The following is a 20802-nucleotide window of genomic DNA, read 5'->3' on the forward strand; positions in this document are numbered from 1 at the left end:
TGAGGTGTAAAGATTATTGTGTGTTATTGAAACATCAAAGAGGACAAAGCAAAGAAATATCACTTATTAAATGAAAACTACTTAAAATATTATTTTAAATAAGGAACCATAAGAGCGATCTTAAACCTAGCCAATAAAGTGTGTTATGGAATATCTAAATCTGACCAGCTATATATATATTTTTTATTTATGTTTATATACATTTCATTTTTGCCACATGTTCTTGAGCGGGATCAGAAAAATAGTGTAATGGTGGCACACCAGACTCTACTCCGGCAAACTCTGCCTCTGCTTTCACTCCACCCTGAAGCCCCAGCTGGCTCGCTTTGCCCAAGGTGTTCAGTGGGCCGAAAATGGCTGGCTGCTGGCCTCGAGGAAGCCATGTTTTTGCGATCAGAACCCAGGAGTGACTGTGGAAACGCAACTGGCCCTGGCCCGCTTGCTTTAGGCATAACAGTGGAAATGCGGCTTATGAAGTACATAGTAGTTACAGGGCTGATAGTGGAAAAAATTCCTGAGCCTGAACTTTTTTTCCTTGCCCCTAAGGTGAGTAGGGGTGGGGGTACTATGTATGCAACGCACTTTTAACACATAACTTGTGGGCCCCTGGGCCCAAATATATTAACAGCCTATGTGTAACCCTGATCATCATTATTGTCAAGTGGCTCTTTTTAGACACATGCCAGTAATGTCAGTGACACATGTCAGTGTCAGTGATCTTGTGACATGTGCCAGTAGGTGTCAGTATAAGCACGTTATAAGCACATTAATCTTATAAGTCTCTTCGCTTTAATATTTAAAAATCATTAGGCAAATGACACCTGTTCTCTTACATGCATATATGTTATGAGTTTTCAACATGCATTTTATTATAACTTTTTAAAGGATATTATTTAAAATACCTTAAAATGAAAATAAGTTAAATAATAAAATAAATGAATGAATTAAAAACATAGAGAAGTCCATATTGTAGGGAACAAAGGAACTGCCAGGATGCAATAATATACAGTACAACAGATAAGTGTAACCCCTCCCATACATAAGCATGCCACAATAAATTTGACTGACATGTACTGTCAAATGACTATATTACGTACGGAAGTATGACTACGAATACATAAAATAAATGCGTTTAAATTAAAACATCGTGGAGTAGCTCAGCAAATAAACTAACTTGCGACGCGATAAATTAGGTTAAAAGTCGCGTAATGATTAAATATGGTTTCGCTCGTGTTAATTAATGTCATAAGCTTCGCCGGGTGTCGATGTCACTGCAGTGACATGCAGCGCGACACTCTGAGTGACACAGGTCACTACACATGCCACTAGCGAGTGACACATGACAGTGGAAAACCGGACGTGCCACCGGAAGTGTCACTACACTCAGTGGCATGTGCCAGTGTCATTTGTACGTCAGATGTCGTGTCACTCCATGTTAAAACTGCTACTAATCCGCGTTCAAGCGCACACAATAAGCTAAAACTCGCCCCAAGCACCGGCAAAAACAAATAACAATGAATGTGTCGAGGAAAGAGTAAGGACATATCTTAATTAATTATTAATAAACTTATTCTGAGTCAGTGTCGCAAAGATCCTGACTGGCAATCTCCTCTTGGACTCGCCTTTAGAAATTCATCTTTACGGATTACATGAAGAAGTTTTTTTTTGTTTTCGATTTGTTTTATTTCGTTAAGTAATAATTTAAAGCTTTCTATAAATATATTTATTATGTCTGTGAGGCATATACATTTTGCTTCATTTTGTTAAGCGCTCCTCAAAAACCAGACGACAGAAAGCGCATAATTTTGGTTTTCTTTATTTTATAAAAACGCTGTAACGTTTTTTGATGTATTACTCGTACTTTGTGAGCAAAAATGACGGATAACTTTAAATTGCTCCCACTGAAAAAATGCAAGTGATTGCTCTGGCGCCTCGATGTCCTGCAAGCTTTTTATAAGCAAACTATGCGCCTAATAGCACACATTGTTTAACGTTTAAGCTACCATTGTTTTATACTTGAATTGTTTTATATCTTTTATTTTAGGCAAGTCGTGATTATCTGAGAAGGCAAACTGATCAAACAGACAATGATGGTCTTCCGCTGGGCGCTGTTCGTTACAAAAAAACTTATTTTTAACGAATAAAAAATGCTCCAAACGTTTTTCTAAATAAGCTGAATAAAAAACGAAGCTAAATATAAACACTTTGCCATTAGGCTACATACAAAACTGAACTATTTCATAGCTGAAACACTAAGTTGTTTAAGGAGAAGGGGGAAATATATTTTTGTCCCGTCTATTGCTTCACCGTTATTTCGAGAATAAACCCAGCGTAAATATGCAGCTGTCATTCCCAAAACATATCAGCGTATATGTGCCGAAAACGAAAGTTTCATACAAATTCTGAATGGATTATAGCCTGGAAAGTGCAAAGCACGCTCCTCTTATTATCACTAAAAAGCGTCACTAATCTTAGTTCATAGAGATCTCACAAAGATCCGTTATGATTTATAAAGCTCTCTAAATTACACAATTAATCTTTTATTTACATGGCGTCTACACTCAAAAGATGATTCACGAGCACATAAAATGGCACTTAATAAAAACCAATCTGGCGCTTTCAGCAGTGAGTGAATTCTGTGAATCTAGAGAAATGACAGATCAATATCCGTGAACCTGATTTTTTTTCCCCCGCACCCACGTACGCCGGAAATCCGGCGTGGTGCCGGAACGCTATCACCCCTGTAGTTAAGGCCATACTCTCAATAGGCACGGTTGACTTAAATAAACACACCAAAGCGCTGTTGTGCCCTTACCCTCTCCCCTGACAGCCGGCATTCACATTGCATCCAAGCCTGAGCTCGATTGTGTCATCGACAATGTGCTGTTCAGTTTAACAGAGAGAAGTGCTCTAGCTCAGCACAGTGGACATTGCTTCAGTTATATCGTTTTGTATTATTTTTAGTCGTTTGATATGCAGCGAGATGCAGTCAAATTATTTTACTGAACAGATCCACCACTTTTGACACTCATAAATAATCATAAAAGTCCTCGTGCTGCATGTATTAAAGGTTTGCTGAAAGTGCAGTTGTCGTGCAGTGAAGGGTGTGCATTTTTACTAAACTACAACAGTTTGCGTTCATTGAAAATTAAGAGTGATTAATAAGCCCATGTGAAACGGCCCCTTAAAAGTGACGTCGTGTTTACAGTTTCTAGCTCAGGAGCGATTTGCACTCACACTACAAGCGTAACAAAAGCCTAACCGAACCATGCTCGGCACACTTCTTCCAATCAGGCCAGGGCCGACCAACTGAACAGCGCCTGAGCCCGATTAAGAGCACTCACATTTCTCAAACGAACCGGCAAATGAGCCTTGGCACGGTTCGGATAGCATAGTGCGAGTGCACCCTAAGGCCACCTTGTATTTTATGTTATTATTAGTATATAAACTTACTCAGTAATGGACACAATGCCATCCTGCCCTCCAGTCCTGTTCCCATCCTCAAAGTGCGCAACCACAGGAAGATGAGGTGTGTGGAAATCTGAATTCCTCCCACCAGGCACCCTAAAGTACTTCCAGGGGTTATGTGTCGTATCTTCATTGGGGTTTATGGCTGAGCCCACGTATATGGTGGCCTCTAGTGTCTCTGGGTATGGAGGTGGGCATGGTAAGGGCAATGGGTCTAATGTGGATTCATCTGGGGGTTTCTGGGGCTCCAGGCAGGGCTCAGAGGAAGGAGGGTAAAAGTGTTGGTGCAGGGGTGAGGATGAACTCTTCATGCCATCGGCTGGTTCCTCCATACGTTCACAGGGGTGCGGGCTGAGCGGTGGCGGCTGAGGGGAGCCTGCCATCTCATCCGCAGAGCTGTGGAGCATTGGCGTCTTGCTGGAGGTGACGTCTGCGTGGTGGAGGCTGGGATACCTGCTGTCCTCATGACCCTGCAGACACAGTCGGTGAACGCTCTCTCCCTGCTCCAAGCTGGGTTGTTCTTCACACAGAGAGCTGCGGTGGTGGAAGGGCGTCAGCGGCCTTTTCTGCTGCTTGTCCCCCTTCTCCAGCTTCTCCGCCATCTTGTGTTTGGTAGAGGGCTGAGGAGGCTGGCCAGCAGATGGAGGATGCCCTGGGGTGCTACATGCCCGCTGTTTCTGGTTTTTAAGCCTGGAATGAAAAATGAAAGATAGAAATGTTATCAACCAGCATTTATTCGTTCACACGTTTTAGTTTGAGTGTCTCTGTTATCCTTTTTTGGGGATTTTAACTTTCATGTAATGTGTAAAATGAGTCTTTAATGTTTGGGTTTAAAACTAATTTGCATTATGTTAGCTTTTGCTCTAGAGTCCAAAATAATGAGGAGGAAATGAATAATTCAAATAAATTACAAGTGCAGTCATGATAATAAAATTAAATGTAAAAATAAATAGTGTCAAGCACATGTTTTTATTGATCTTATGAATGCAGTGTCCAATCAAAGGTATTTATGTTGGGCTCTGATGAGTGACTTACTCATCACTTGCTCATCACAAACAACAAAACGCTGAAGCAATATATGGGATTCATTTTATTGCTTCAGTGAATACAGTTCTGAGATCTCCTCGTAAATACTCTACAGTAGATTGTAAATACAGTGTCAGTTGACATCATTTTTGCCATAGCAGCTTGTGCTTGAAGCCCAATAATTTCAGTTAGGTTAGCACATACAGATTTAAACATGCATCCTCTGTACTTGAGTTTTTGAGATAAGAAATGAACCAGTTGATATTGACGTTTGGATACAAGACCGCTTAAGGACTCATATTGAGAAACAGCAAGTGCTTCCAAGAGAGAGCGATAAATTTCTCCTGGCGTTAAGACTACCTTTGTATGAGAATGAGTCAAAGTAGCCACCATGCAGCTCTAATGTAAATGTGTTTTTAAAAAGAAAAAATTAACCAATTGACAGAATTATTAGAAAGCCTGTGAATGCACTAACTATTGACTTTGATACTAACATAAGAGCAGTTTTAACTACGTGAAAAATGACACTATGATGTATGTCAATCACTTTGCAAAGCAATGAGCAAAAAAACATCGAGTACATCATTTTTCTCTGCAATGATAAAACATCTTAAAATGTAGTTAGAAATAGACAATTTTTAATGAATTATACTTTTAAAAAAGTATTTTAAGACGTTATATATATCATGAGTGACATTTTGTAACATGTAAGCTTTAATGAAAATGGGATGCTGATTTTATACAACTGTTCAATAAGGTAATATTTAGCATCTGTTTTTTCTGTTTAGCCTAAATAAAATGTTCCTAAGAGAGTGGGAAGAGAACATTGCAGAGTTTCAAACATGAATGAATCTGATTTTGAATTATTCAAGTGGGCTAAAGATTCAACAGTCCATTCATAAAGAAAGTGCTGCTTTATATTTATATAAATAAGATATTTTGTACAAATCATTTCAATTAATGATTTAAAGACATGGATTTGCCACCACCTACTAGGTCTGTCACAATAATCCATGCATTGACTACAAAACATGGTAAGGAATGACCTCAACATTTTTTGATGATACAATATATATCGCCTATACATAAAAACTAATTCTAGAAATTCTATCTCTTATCTATATTGGAGGTGTCGGTATGGTTAAAAAACACACTATAGTATTTACCATAAATTACTTTAGTATATTTTTATGTGGGTGTCTGACAACTGAACATAGAGGCTGTGATATCTGCTACCAGATCTGTTATCTTGCATTTTTTTGTTAACATTTATTATTATTTATTCATGATAAGTCTTTCATATTCTGATTCCAACACTTAATAATTAAGTTGGTAAAATTATTATAATTAAATGAAATATTCTTAAGAATTAAATATTACATGTTCTTTTGAAGATTGTACTTGCATTATCTTATATTGTCATTTTAGCATTATAAAAAGAGTTGCCTAAAATGGTCTTAAAAAGACAAAAAAAATATATTTTATCGCAATATATTTTGATGCAATATATCAAACACTAAAATATAGATATTGTGACAGGCCTACCACCAACTGAACATTACAATACCATTGATTTATCAATGAGAGGCCTGAACAGCCAACAAGGACTAGCACAAAAACACACACACAGCATACTAAATATACTAAATGAACTAAATATAGTTTCTGTTTTAGGCAGGTTTCTATTGATGAAATAATCATTGAAGCCAAGGTAGAATGAAAATTATGTCTCTATTAAATAAAAATACTTTTTTGTTGCAAAAGTGAAGCCTGTGAGCATACCTTGAGCAGCTGCACTGTGACCTTTGAGACGACTCCACAAAGTCCCAAACAGAAGCTTTGTCGGTTTCTTCCTCGCAAACTCCATTAGACATAGTCGAAAACTTTCTCCTGCACAAAAACAAATCAAAGCGAATGCCTGAACTTGCTTTGTTCTTACTCAATCCATTTCTCACTGCCAGGTTATTTGCTCTGGCTAATCAGTCATGATGTAGATTTTACATTCTTACTTGTTCTGTGCTCGGTTAATATTGCACTCCTGCCAGACTCGCTCCACCATTTGACTGGCTAGCCGGCGGGGGATCTTTCCTCCGTGATGGCTGCTGCTGTCCACACTAAAGACGCCTGACATTGCTGAGAGCTTTACCCACTTCTGGGCAGGCTGAGAGACTGCAACAAGGGAAAGAAAAAAAAAACATACAAGACATTACATAACTAATGGTTTTGACAGCAACTTAGAATGAGCAAGTGCTGTTGATTGTACTGGTCTTGTTATACATAATTTATCATAGAACATAATTCATCTATTAAAACATTAATAGAAAAAAATGAAATGAATGAATAATAATAACAACAATATTGTGTATTAATATATGTAATATTAATTATTATTTTAAATTATTATTTTAAGCAAACGTAAATGTTATCCCGTTTGCTTTTTAGGGGTTGTCAAGCGAGCTGTTAAACGCCTATGATTGGTCACACGCTTGACAGAAAGGGCTGCGATTGGCTCTAATGCGCTGGTGCTGTTCATCAATAAGTGACAGTGATAAACAAACGTGGTGATGACAGCTGATCGATGATAGACGCAGTGAAGAAAACTCGATTTGCAGACACGCTTGTGTCTGAAACCACAAGTATTGCTATAACAGCTGAGAGGAGTCAAAACACCATGCCAGCAGGTTAAATGGGCCACACTGATTGAGAGAGAGAAATGGAGGTTACTTTCATTTTCTTCACAACAGCACAATAGGGGATTGAATGACTGTCCAGCAAACACGCAGTAAACCGAGTTTCTGCTTTTTAACTACTTGCGCTCACCTTGCCGTTGTATTGCCGTTGTATTCTACTGCGACATATCGAAATGACATTCGTATGTAATAACCTGTTTGGATCTATTACTGAACCGTTACCGAATTGTACGTGTCTGCATCACGGTGCACCAAAGAAACAATTATTTTTCAATACAATATATTTTAAATAATAAAATACAACATATTTTACATGTTACAGCACATAATTCGGTTATTGTTACTGCGTCACCATACTCTCCACAATTTATGCAATTTCAGGTGTTTCATTTTTAATTTGACAACTTTAACTGCACTTTGGCACTTTCACTTTCAATGAGGAACATTTCATTTATGCCTCCCGTGACAAACGAGATATTGTATGCAACTATGAACTGCTGAAAGGAAGATTTATTTTAATGAAATGTGATATCGCACGCTGAATGGAACAAAAACCTCAGCATTTCACAATGCAGTTGTCTGTGGTCCTTCTCTGACTCAGTAGGTGCAGAGAATAGTGTCAACCAGCTTCGTATGGAATATCCTGTCTCAAAATACAGCAAAAATCCTACACAATGTTAATAGTTTGATTAAGGTGTACACATTTCTGTACTGCATTTCAATAATGCAACTAAAATTGTCATACTCCACATTTGAATTCAATTTCTGTTTGGTACGATTATGACCTTAATCTAATTAATCAAAAATCGCTGTAGACTTTTAAACAGAGTGTTGTCTTAATCAAAAGCGCTTAATGCGCTGTGTGAATGCGGGAGAAAGATTGCTGGAAAGAGCGCGTGCATGTCTAGAACGTGCTAAGGGTGTCACTACCCTCCAAATCCTCGATTTGATTACATTTTCAATTCTAAAGGCACGATTCGATTCGATTTTCGATTATGAATAATTAATTAATTAATGACCAATTAATTATTTGTAGCCTACCGTTTAAACTACCTGACCTGTATGGTCTTTGTTTTACCCATAAACAAATCATACAGTAAATGAATAAAGGCAAGATACACACATAATTACCACTTGTCAATCACTTTTTCTGCGGGACTCGTGAATAGGCAGTGATCTGTGTCGTTATAATGGCGTCGGTAAAATAAAAGACGCTCAACCGACAGGAACCAGCCAACAGTATCTGAGGTGTTCGCTAAAATGACTAAGTACAAGTAAGTGAAAGATTGAAGCAGTCCTCTGACTGCCTGGACCTGCTGTCTCGAGCGCATGGCTGTGAGTGCGTCTGTGTCTTTGTGGTCACGTGATGTGCATTTTCAGAGGTAGAGAGGAAGGAGGGCTGCTCAGAAATGCTACACGCCACTGTGGATGTCAAATCACTGTCGTTCTAAAATGCCATTTAAAAACAAAGACAGTATAAACAGGGCCTGAGTGTGTACTTTTCGTGAGTGGATTTGCAACGGGGGTGGGCGGAGGATCGCGATGCCGGTGTTGTCTATCGGACGAACCATACGTAATACGTAAATAGCAGAGCTTGCAAAACTGTGGGGGTTTTTTTTGTCGACAACACGACAAAATGCTTACACAGAGGAGAGGGTTTAAGTTCTGTCGACGGGTCTCCTGCGTCTGCCGTTTAACAAGCACTTCAACAAGCCTGTTTTTTTCCCGCTTGGCAAGCCAAGCTGACGTGACATGGGGGTGTGGCAGTATCGACGATTTTATTTTGTGATTCGATAATCGAAATTGAGCATAAATTTTGATCGATTTCGATTAAAAATCGAAATCGTGACACCCTTAGTACTTACAATAGTTACATAACATCTATAATAAAATATAAATTACTTGTATAATTTTCAGAATTCCTCTGTATGAAACTCTATGCTGTAGTAAAATCATATAAGCAGGGATTAAATATAACCCAAATGAAGTCAAGCCCATATACACTACTTTAATTATTCTTAACGAATGACAGCATTTGAAATAATTTAGACAGTAGTAATGGTACCTGCTTGTGCCTCTTCAGGTGAAGTGGGAGGAGTCAGCGTGACTGAAGAGATGCCAGTGTCTCCATGGACCAGCTGATTATGCGGAGCTCCAGCATAAGAGCCCGAGGAGGAGGAAGAGCTCACTGTAGCCACCAGCGGGATGTCTGACTGGGCCACCAGCACCAGGCTGGCTGGGTACACCATCCTCACACCAGCTGCATCACATTAATTATTACTCGCACTCCAAATCACTCGAGGCGACCATGAAATCACAATACATAAAGCTGAATATCTGTCTTACCGACAACGACTTCAACGGCGGCTAAGGAATCGTCCTCCCAGTCGAGGTCATCCATCTTGTCGTCTGTGACCTCTTTGGTGTTGGGGCCGATGGGATAAAACTGCTTCCATTCCTCGATTAGCTTCTGGGTTGGTGGATCCGAGAGCTTGAAGGACTGGCCCGTCAGAGTCCCGCTCAGACCATACGGAGAGAGGATGACTGTAGGAAAATATAGCAAATACTGCAGTGTAATTGCAAGAATGATACTTCCTGGTAAAGTCTCAGTTCTCTTTGTGGAAACATGAGGACAATGCTTAGAGCCACAAAAGTAACCATAAAATGACAGTCAAATGATCTATCTGTATTTCAGAGTTGCACAAGTTCATGTTAGATCATAAAATAGAAAATCAGTAAAAAAATAGATTTAATAATGGGTTATGAAATGTTTTTGAAAGCTAATGGATGTTGGGATTATATTTAGGAAATCGTATGATTTAAAAAAAAAGTTCTAATGTTAATAAATGCTAGCAAATGTTTGATGCACAATTTAAAATGCAAATGGATGGATATTTATCTTTGCCTTGTTTAAAATGTTTGGATTTTAACTGGACAGTTTTAATGCAAGAAAGAACTATGCTTTTTAGCGCTAAAATAATTTATAATGACCATTTTGTATTTTAATACATTTCAAAATGTAATTTCTTTCTATAATAGCAAGCCTAAATTTCAGCAGCAGATACTCCAGTCTTTAATGTCACATGATTCTTCACAAATCATGCAGATTCACGGCTCAATGAACAATTTCTATTGTTTATATTTTATGATCAATTTTGAAAACACTTTCACTGCTCTGTTCTTTTTTTTAAGATTTCTTGGATGATGAGAAAGTTCAAAAGAAAAAAAGAATAATAAAAAAAACTTTGCAACATTATAAATGAATTTACAGTTACTTTTATGCAGTTGAATGCATCCTTGATGAATACATGTTCATATAAAATAGAGATGCTTAAAATAGGGCCAACGGGTCAAAGATGGCCCATGGTAACCTTTGATTTGGCCTGTCGTTGCATCTAAAAAGAGAGGGAGAATGATGGAGATGGTTTAAAGATTGCCATCTCAGGGTGCTTTTTACACTTGGTTCAACTGCCTGGACCAAACCAAAGTTCGATTGTCCCCCCTTGCCACCTTTTCAGCTGGTTTGTGTTCACAGAGTCTTTTTTCCTTCTGAACCTCAAAAGCACCAAAATGGAGACGTACGCATACACTCTCCACACCAGTCATTCTGCTTTTACTGAATCTTTTGGTTTTGTTTTGTTACCAAAACAGTGAACCACTTGCGTCTATGTGCTGCATAAAAATATTAAAAACGTTCAGAACAACACTTGATGTCTGCAGAAGTAGTTTTTGGTGGAGACCAGCAGATATTATCACTGTTTGCACTGGGCCAGTCCCGCTTGTCACCAAAGAAGGTGACATGCAGACTTACACACACAAATGAACATTATGAAAAATAAAGTTGTACAGTTGGCGGTTCACTTACACTATTTTGTACACTTGCATTAATACCAGAAGTGAACCGGACCAGAGATTGCATGAACCATACCCCAGACATCCTCTTTCAGGAGTACTCCGGTACCGTTCACGGGTGTGCACCCGAGTTCAGAAGCCACGTTCGCACAAGGCAAATGCAGATTCTGCTTAACTAGTGTATTCAACATTGAACTCCACTGTGATATAAGTGTGATTGTTTTTTATTGCATTAAGTTCAAATTTAAAGTTAAACTGCATTAGATGATATAATTTAAAGTAATGTTTTCTGTTTATTAATAATATTATAAAATATAAATTAGGAAATTACCAATGACAAATTTTATGCAATTTGATATTTGGTTTTGGGCCCTTCATGGCATCTCTGATATAAAACATTTCTAACTAGCCTTCTTAAACATATGAAAAGTAATGAAATTTTAGGTAACTGCAAGCATTTCTGCAATATATTTACACGTGCGAGTAGAAGAGTGCAGGTCTGATGACTAAACAAGACAAAATGAAACCGACTGAAGCACAAACATTGCATTATCTCCACTCCTACAACTTCTGCAGCTTTCCACACCTACAATTACATGCTATTCAAAACAGCACTGAGATCTGGCCTGCGCTCAAACAGGGAGTTTTTCATGACACTTCAACACAAATGAGAAACACTGGCCAAACAGAAAAAAAACCTGGCATGTCTCAACTTGGGTATGTATGAGTAATCAAAATATCTACAACAAGAGTTTATATACATTTACAACATGCTAATTAGATTTAGCTTACTGTAGGAGACAATGCCATTACAGTATACTATATTTTCATGTGAATAAGGATTACATGAAAGGATATTTGGCCCCGGTATGAAGACAATAAAATATGAGAGGATAAGAAGAATGAGTACATTTGACATCGAACATTATTGCTTTTGCAGAAACATACAAGAGTCAAACATAAGCATCAGACTGCCCTCAAGGAGATGTTTAATGAACTAACACATGCCAGACAACTGAGCACAAGCCCTGTGAAAGAGCTCTGCCAAAGCCAATCTTCAGCCACTACAGTGAAAACAACTGGAATAAAATAAATATAAATGGAATATACATACATACATATACATACATAATATATATATATATATATATATATATATATATATATATATATATATATATATATATATATATATATATATATATATATATATATATATATATATATATACACACACACACACACAAATTATTTTATTTATTTATTTATTTATTTATTTATCAAGCAAGCAAGCAATCCATCACTGTTAGCAGGGGCGAAAAAAGTACTGAAAAATCATCTTCATGTAAAAAGTACCAAACCTTTGCCTAAAAATGTAGTGCAAGTTGAGTATAAGTAAATATTTGTTGTAAATATTACTCAAAATGTAAGTAAAAATTAGCCCTTTTAAAAGTAGTGAGTATTACGCTGTGAAACGCTGATGCGTTTATATGCAATTTGTGCATGTGTGTAAACAGAACATTCTGTAGTGCATTTAGTTATTGTTTAAGGCCATTTGGCGATTCTGTCATTATACAGTAAACATCCTTCATCTTTTCATCAGTGTCATGCAGTCTAAACAGTCTCTGGGTAAATGGGTGTTAAGATTTTGGAAATCTTGAACACTTTTAATGCTTCCAAATGGTTTGCTGCATTTATAAAGTGCTTATGTCTTGAAATTGTTCAGAATGATGCCATTTACTTTCTATGACAGGCATTTCTACTGAGCCAATTCGTGTAGTCAAGAAAAAATAAAGTAGTGGCTGCAGGTTCAAGAAAAACTGTGGCAAAAAAAGTACAGATACAGCACAAAGAAAAAGAAAAACTACTCGATTACAGTCATTTGAGTATTTGTAACTTTACACCATTGCCTGTTAGTAGTTTATAATGCGGCACCAACAAGCTTGTCACAATCAATCTGGCAACAACAAATATTGCAGTTCATATACCAGTCAAAGTCCATATATTATGCTATCTTAAAGTATATTTTGTTCATTTTTGTTGTTATACACTCAAGAATTTTTTTTTCATCTTAAATTTATTGAAACCAATTACCATAACATACACTAATGCATCAGCTATTTTTTACAGTGGCTGAAAAGGTTTATTTAATAAAAAATTATGCCCAGCTTTCCAAAAGCCTGCTCTACTCTGACTGGTCAGATGGCCAAATGTGTTGTGATTGGAATCTACCCTGTGCCCGGAAGTTGTTTACAAGGGCATCAAAAGCGCAAGTGGTTTTGCTTTCTCGCATGTGCTCACAGCACGTCTATATTTGAAATAACAAACTTTAAGCTCATGATAACAATGTGCGTGTTTTTTTTTTTTTTTGTGCTTCTGACATTCGATCCTTTCAGAAACGGACAAACGCAAGAGTGAAGCAAGAAAAAGCAAAGGAGAAACCCGAAAAAACAAAGAAGCAAATGATTCTTTCAGCAACCTAAACCATAAAAAAACTGCCATGTTTAACTATTATCATCACCTGTTCGACTATTATGAATTCAGAATGAGAGAATTACTTTCCAACAAGAGGCTACATGTGCTGGTGAAGATAAAATACACAGATAAAAGGTTCGCACTGACTGGGAAATATGTTGCATGTTGTTTTTGAACTAAGGAATAAATGTATGTTGTGTGTAGTTTTCTGTAACTGGTAACATATTGGGTCTGTATGAGTTCATATCGGTTGCATTTATTTATTCATTTTATATAATTGCAGACATTACAGTAGGCTATTTCACCCGGTCATTGATTTGCAGTTATGATTAAATCATGTTCATAGAAAGGTTAGTAATAAACATTTATACACCAGTATTTGTGTATAAAGCATCTTTTTAGTGAGAAGTGCTTCTCATATGATCTGTGAATGACCCGTACAGCTTACTTTGACTTACAAACGACAATGACATTGACTGAAACTTTGTCATACACCACGTACTATTGATACTCTTTTGGCAGTGGAAATGCTGCTTGATAAAGGTGACCCATACTGAACCGTACTGTACCACTTAGTGAAAACAGGCCATTAGAACCCAAGTCCTAATTAAAGTGGAAATAGTTTTTGTAGTCAACATGTTAATGCTTTACCACTATTACAGCGATTAGTGTTAGAGCCAATAAAGACTATAGAAGGGAATGATGCAAATACATTACAAACCTACATAGGTTTGTAAGAAATCTGGAATTACTGATGACTCATTTTAGGCAATTCAGAGTCAGTTCTTTCTTTTGCGAGAGTCCATTTATCATGCACTTTGATCTTCAATACTTTAAAAGCCTTTTACTTCCACAAGTAGCTACATTATACAATACATAGAAGATCAAATCTGAAACAGGCATTTTAAGCCTTGCACAAATTGAGGTACGACGTTTTTGACAGCATGCAATCAACACGGCAGAGCTTAATTCCTATTAAGGGACATCATTTCCAAAGGTGGATTAAGAACCGACGTACATCAGCCATAGGAGAACAGGTTGAAGAGAAACACAGATGCATCTTGTTCAGGATAAAACACACTGTTCCAAGGGCTAATACAAGTCACAAGCTTGTGAACTCAGCACCCTGGAGGGAGAGGTGGTGGTGATGTAACAAAGCTGAAAGCAGGAGAAGAACTGAATCTGGAAAACACCTCATCAGGGCCACAGTGGAGCTACATTGAGATAATGACTACCACAAGAGAAGCAGCGTCTCAGAGGTGTTAACATGATGTACGTCTTCCATTACAGCACCCTTAAGCTCGGAGGAGAAAACATGTGTTTGCCGCTAGTCTGACTGCTGAAGTGACAACAAACCACAAAAAAAGACAGCTAAACAAAAAGGAAGGCTTGTCAGCTTTTCAGTTTCAAAGTTCAAGCGTAAAAATTCCCTCTCAAGTCTACTATCATTGGGTCATTCATGAAACTAGGACAGAACAAATTGTGTAAATTATTATAAAAGCTGTTCTTATGTACATTTTATTCACCTACATTTTCTAAATGTTAGTTGGTACAAAATAATCAGGGTATATGCAGAAATCCTAAAGGAAACTTCAATACCTTCTTAAAACTTTTTAAAGACCTTCTCGGAATATTATAAGACATCGTCGTCACTTCAAGTTCTAATTAGTTTCAAATCTTAACTCAATAAACAGTTGCTAATAAACAGTTGTAGTTAAATAAATAAATGGAGCACAACTGTGCAACAAAACTTAGTTAATCTCAGAAGAATCAAACCTTAAGAGAATAAATTATGCAACAGGTTTCAGCCACTGTTTAAACTCGTCTTTCTCTAACCAGGAGTATGCAAACTTGCATTATCCCATTTTCGGCCCTATGGCAGTGCTATTCAATTAGTTTGTCATGGGGGCCAGAACATGAAAATCATCCCAAATAAGAGGCCGGAGAGATATGACTTGCAACAGGATTGATGAAACAAGAGCATATGTTGTATTTTTGACTTTGTATTGTAACTTTGTATATATTTGTATATATTTGTGTATATATATATATATATATATATATATATATATATATATATATATATATATATATATATATATATATATATATAATATATTATATATTATATTGTTTTATTATATTATTTATATATATATATATATTTTTTTTTTACAAACATTCAAATGTTGTATTTTCAAAGGACATAAGAAGTGAATTGCTTAAGTAGGCTTCTTCTACAACATATGTGATGTTTTGAACTGCATGTTTTGAACAACTATGGATGCAACAATTATCGATTTAGGTTGTACGATTATATAGTCTGAAGGATAATCATGGTTTCACGGTTATCACGTCCTCCAGCCGCCAATTGCATAGCCCTGCTCTACGGTTTCGCTATATGTGGAGAGCTTCACCTTCCCGCGTTAGTTGCAAATTACTTGACATCACTTGTACAAAGAAGCTTGGCTGGACACGCCAAAGCTTTTTGGAGTCAAACAATTTGGACATCGTTGAACAAAATTTAAGACCTAATAAAAATGGGATTAAGACTTTTAAATACTTTTTAAGGTCCTTAATTTTCTCATAATTGATTTATTAACTTTTAATACGTTTTAAGACCCTGCGGACACCCTGAAAATGTACACCTGCTCTCAACCAGGTGTAAATGCTGCGTAAAACTTGTGGTCATCTTGGCAAAATACCTACAATGAATTGATGCACTGTATTGTTTTATAAGTTTGTTTAATGTGACTTTTTGTAGAGGATTTTTGTAGCTGAGAGAGTTTAAGTCTAATCCCTGTTACTTTTTACCCAGCAGTCCAATAAGTGGAGAGGGAGTGGGACACAGACAATAAGACCACCCATACTTTTGCACTTGAACCACAAAGGAGAAGTTAATATTAAAGCATTTTTATATTCTATAATATTCCTCAGCATAAGATATTTTGATATTTTACTGCCGTGGATTCGAAATTTTATTGAACCAAATCATCAGCTGAAAGACTCGGAACTTCAGATTAGTGCTGCTGCACCAGAAGTGGCTCCTTGCATCGTTTGTTTGGTTTTGTCACAGCCTTTAAGAAAGAGCATTGTATTTAAGGTAGGGCTGGACGATATGACAAAAATTTATATCAAAATAAATTTCTTAATTTCGGTCGATACAATATAATTCCGATATCGATATGGACAATATTAAAAAGCCAGGAAAAAACTGCAAAGAACGCACACAATGTATGTGTGTACCTAAAAATGTCTGCAAACTGAATTTGCAAAGTCTATATTACCTCCAGGCTCTTGCAAATTTAAAAAAAAAATAAAAACAGAACAAAAAATTATGTTAACTTTTTAATTGTATTTAGCTTTTACAAACAAGAAATGTGAAATAATTAGCTTGACCAACGTTGTGACAATGTCATAAATAAAATAAATAATTTGACTTGGTTTGTTTACTTGCTATGTTACTTCATTACGTCTGATTCGTTGAAGAGCCAGTCACACCAGTCAATGAGATCTGATGTTAACCTGACGGCAACATGTGGACCATACCAAACCAAGCTCTTTTGGCTCGTTTCCACTGAGAGGAATAGCATTGGTACAGGTCACCTCTTCAGGCTTGCGTTTCCACTGCCAAAAGGGTGCCAATGGTACATGGTCTACGACAAAAAGTTTCAGTCATTGTGATTTGTGGAAATGTTAAAGTAAAGCTGTACAGGTCGTTCACATATCATATGAGAAGCAGTTCTCACAAAACCGATGCTTTATACACATAAATGCTTTCTATGAACATTATATGATATGGCGAAACTGCAGATCAGTAATGCAAAATAGCCTACTGTAACGTCTGTGATTATATAAAATATATAAATAAACGCAACCAATATGAACTCATACAGCCCTTTAGTCTACGATACGTTACCAATTACAGAAAAACTACACACAGCAAACATTTAGTCTTTATTTGGGTTCAAAAACAACAAAAAATATAGCCCAGTCAGTGGAAACCTCTGATCTGTATCTGTAATCTTCACCAGCACATGTAGCCTCTTGTTAGGAAGTAATTCTGAGTTCATAATAGTCCAAAAGGCGATGAGAAAATTTAAACATGGCAGCTAGTTTATGTTTTGGATTGCTGAAAGAATCATTTGTTCTTTTGTTTTTCTGGCTTCTCCTTTGTTTTTTCATGCTTCACACTCACTTTTGTCCGTTTCTGAAAGAATCGAATGTCAGAAGCATTTCAATAGTCAAGGGCACGTTATTATCATCAGCTCAAGAGGCTTGTCATTTCAAATATAGACAAAACCACTTGCGCTTTTTAGACGGACTCTTAAAACAACAGGACACCACAGAGTTTGCTCATTCCGGCTTTGTGGCTGTACATCAAGACGGCGACAAGTTCCATGTATATATTATATGTATAATTATATGTATGTATTATAATGGTATAATGTCTCGGCAGTGAGTTTAAAAATTCTTCTACTTGTCCATGAGCAAGTGAGGTATCTCTATAAACCAACAGCGATCAGCTGCACATCTAGCTCTGCCTTTTGGTACCTTTTTGTTGTGCTAGGTACCCTTTGCAAAGGGTACCCAAAAAGTGTTATGGTACAGTTTACTTTTTGGTACCCTTTGGCAGTGGAAACGGCCATAAAAGCATACTGAAATGTACCATACCAATCAGTGGAAAAGAGCCATGGTGTGTAATGGCCATAAAACAATCATCTAATTCAGCAGAATAATTTCAAAAAGAAAACTGCTATTTAATAGTAAGCATTAGGTGTTTTTCATGTTTTAGTCTTGTATGCTCACTGAAGTTGCATTTACTTGATGAAAAATTGTGTAAAAACAGGAATATTATGAACCACTATTAGATAAAAAAAAATGTGTTATGTACTTTAATATATTTTGATCAAATAACTGCAAATGGCAAAACTAGACTTAGGGTGTACTCGCACTATCATATCCCAACCGTGCCCAGGCCCGTTTCCCGGATCATTTGAGAAGTGAGAGTGCACTGAATCGGGCTCATGGTGCGAGGTTCACTTGGGCTTTGGAACGGTACACTTGTGTGTGAGTGCAAATCGCGCCAAAGACCGAAACTGAAAGCGAGATGTGACTTATAAGGGACCGTTTCATATGGATTTATTAATCATTCTTACTGTTCAATGAACGCAAACCCCTCAATGCACGACAGCTGCACACCTTCAGCAACCTCTTAATTCCTGCAGCACAAGGACTTTATGATTGTTTATGAGCGGCAAAAGTGGCAGATCTGTTTGGCGAAATATTTGACTGCTTGTCACTGCATACCGAACGATATAACTAAACAAATGTCCACTGCGCTGAGCGAGAGTGCTTACTGAACGGCGCAGAATTGATGACGTAATCATGCCCAGGTACAAATTTAATGTGAATGCGGGCCATCAAGGGAGACGAGAGGGGCGTGTTTTTACAAGCGTGTTTTGGCCTGGGATCCGTTCTTCGTACCTTGCTTAAATGATCTAAGAATCAGATTAGAATGTCTGGATAAACTGACCTGAGATCGCCGCGTGTGTTGTGAAGGACAGATCTATCGATCCTCGAAATCATGATCAGCAATGCAACGATTGGCTGACGGCACAGCAGCGTAATGACATCATCTGATTAATATTCAATTATCCATGTGAGCAAAATTACATCAAATTAGCAGTAAACGGCTTGTTAAATATGACACGCAATAACCTTCAACATTTGTTGTGAGCTACAGGCTTTACACTTTCATGTGTTAAGAGTATTCATCATGTATTTCCATGCAAATAAATGTATTTAGTTCTACATTTAGAAAAGATTTTCTTTATTATAGTAGCCGTTTTTTAATTGTTGTAAAGAATAACTGGTTGTTTACAAAAGCATTTTCATATTGGTAAAGGCGTCTGCAACTTTTGTGAAGCATCAAATCACTGGCATATTAACTATCAAAACATGTTTATGACTGCTGAAATGTATTATTGCTTTAAAATAGTCACATATTGTGCATTTCTATTATACACAATTTGTACTAAAGCGATCTAAAAAGTTCATATCAATAAGTTTTCTCTTTGCACCCCCAGGTGGCAGTCTTTGTATTTTCATTTCGAGGGTGCAGATTGCATACGTTTTATTAATATGTATAACTTTATTTTTTTTATTAATGAATATAACTTTATATATATAGTTAAAAAACATGTACCATTTTCCCAAGTGTATATAACTACTACTGTAAGAAAATATCAGAATTCGGAACATACTTTCTGTATTATCTTTGCTTGAACAAAGCCGATCTAATCCGGTTCATATGAATTGAACCTGCTCCCGATCAGGTTTGACCTAGCAGAACTGTTGCTATGACAACAACTCTCGGATCGGCTTTGAAGAACGAAACGATCCTGGATCGTGTCAAATCGTCAATATCCAAATCCAGCTAACTGAGTAATCCATGTACGAAGAACGGACCCCAGGTTCAAGGCCACTGTACATAGTGTGAGTACGGCCTTATAGTCTAATATGATGGTTTTGGTGCTTAAGCAAAATTTATAACCAAAAACTTAAAAAATAATTGCGGCATTTCATATTTTTGAGAAATCAAACTTTAAGCAAGCATCTGCTCACACTTCTAAAATCTAAACACATTTAATCTAATGAATGTGACACATAATCTAAACACATTTAAAATGTCCAGTAAAACAACAACAAAATTTGATTGTGTGTTTTAAAAATTGTGCTTCAGAAACTGCTGATTTCAAGTACTGAAATTGTAAACAGTAAAATCCAAGTACTTCTAGCTTCTTGCACAAACACTGTTAATGTGTCAACCAATAAAGCACCAATAACTTATGCATACTTAAACACTGCACAATATCCTATGTCTGAAGTTCTGGAGGAAGGTGGACCTTCCAACCGCATATGTGACAGACTTGATGACTAGTACAGCAATGCTCCTACCTTGAACTGAGCTGCTGCTCTGCTGAGCCAAAGTCAGGTGCTCCTCACTCAACAGGTAAACAGGCTGGTGCTGGTTAATCTCCACACTGGTGCACACGTTACTGTCTCCATGCACGAAGAACGTGAAGGAGCAGGACAGGTGTTCACTGTAGAGAGAGAGATACACACATATGGAGGATTATTCACAAGTTAGAGCTTAGGAGAAAGTAGCACACGTCCTGGAGGTCTTTTAGCGAACGGTGTGATGACAGCTGAGCTCTTCGCAGTGTTTACAGGCTTAGTGCCCAGTTACTGACTGAACCTTGACCAGGAGTAAAGGGTTAGGAAATAC

General features: G+C 37.1%; 1 protein-coding gene across 1 annotated transcript in view; it reads right to left on the reverse strand.

Annotated features, from left to right (window-relative positions):
- Nucleotides 1-20802, reverse strand: part of med13b (mediator complex subunit 13b) — a 64436-nt gene that overhangs the window by 30358 nt on the left and 13276 nt on the right. Inside the window, exons 4-9 of the mRNA NM_001083838.2 lie at nt 20472-20617; nt 9531-9728; nt 9250-9444; nt 6504-6663; nt 6277-6384; nt 3454-4158 (exon numbers count right to left, since the gene is read on the reverse strand). Of these exons, the coding sequence (NP_001077307.2) occupies nt 3454-4158; nt 6277-6384; nt 6504-6663; nt 9250-9444; nt 9531-9728; nt 20472-20617 (1512 nt within the window). The remainder of the gene's footprint in view (nt 1-3453; nt 4159-6276; nt 6385-6503; nt 6664-9249; nt 9445-9530; nt 9729-20471; nt 20618-20802) is intronic.

This window comes from Danio rerio, chromosome 15 (genome assembly GCF_049306965.1).
Source record: "Danio rerio strain Tuebingen ecotype United States chromosome 15, GRCz12tu, whole genome shotgun sequence".
In the NCBI taxonomy this organism is placed as follows: Eukaryota; Metazoa; Chordata; class Actinopteri; order Cypriniformes; family Danionidae; genus Danio; species Danio rerio.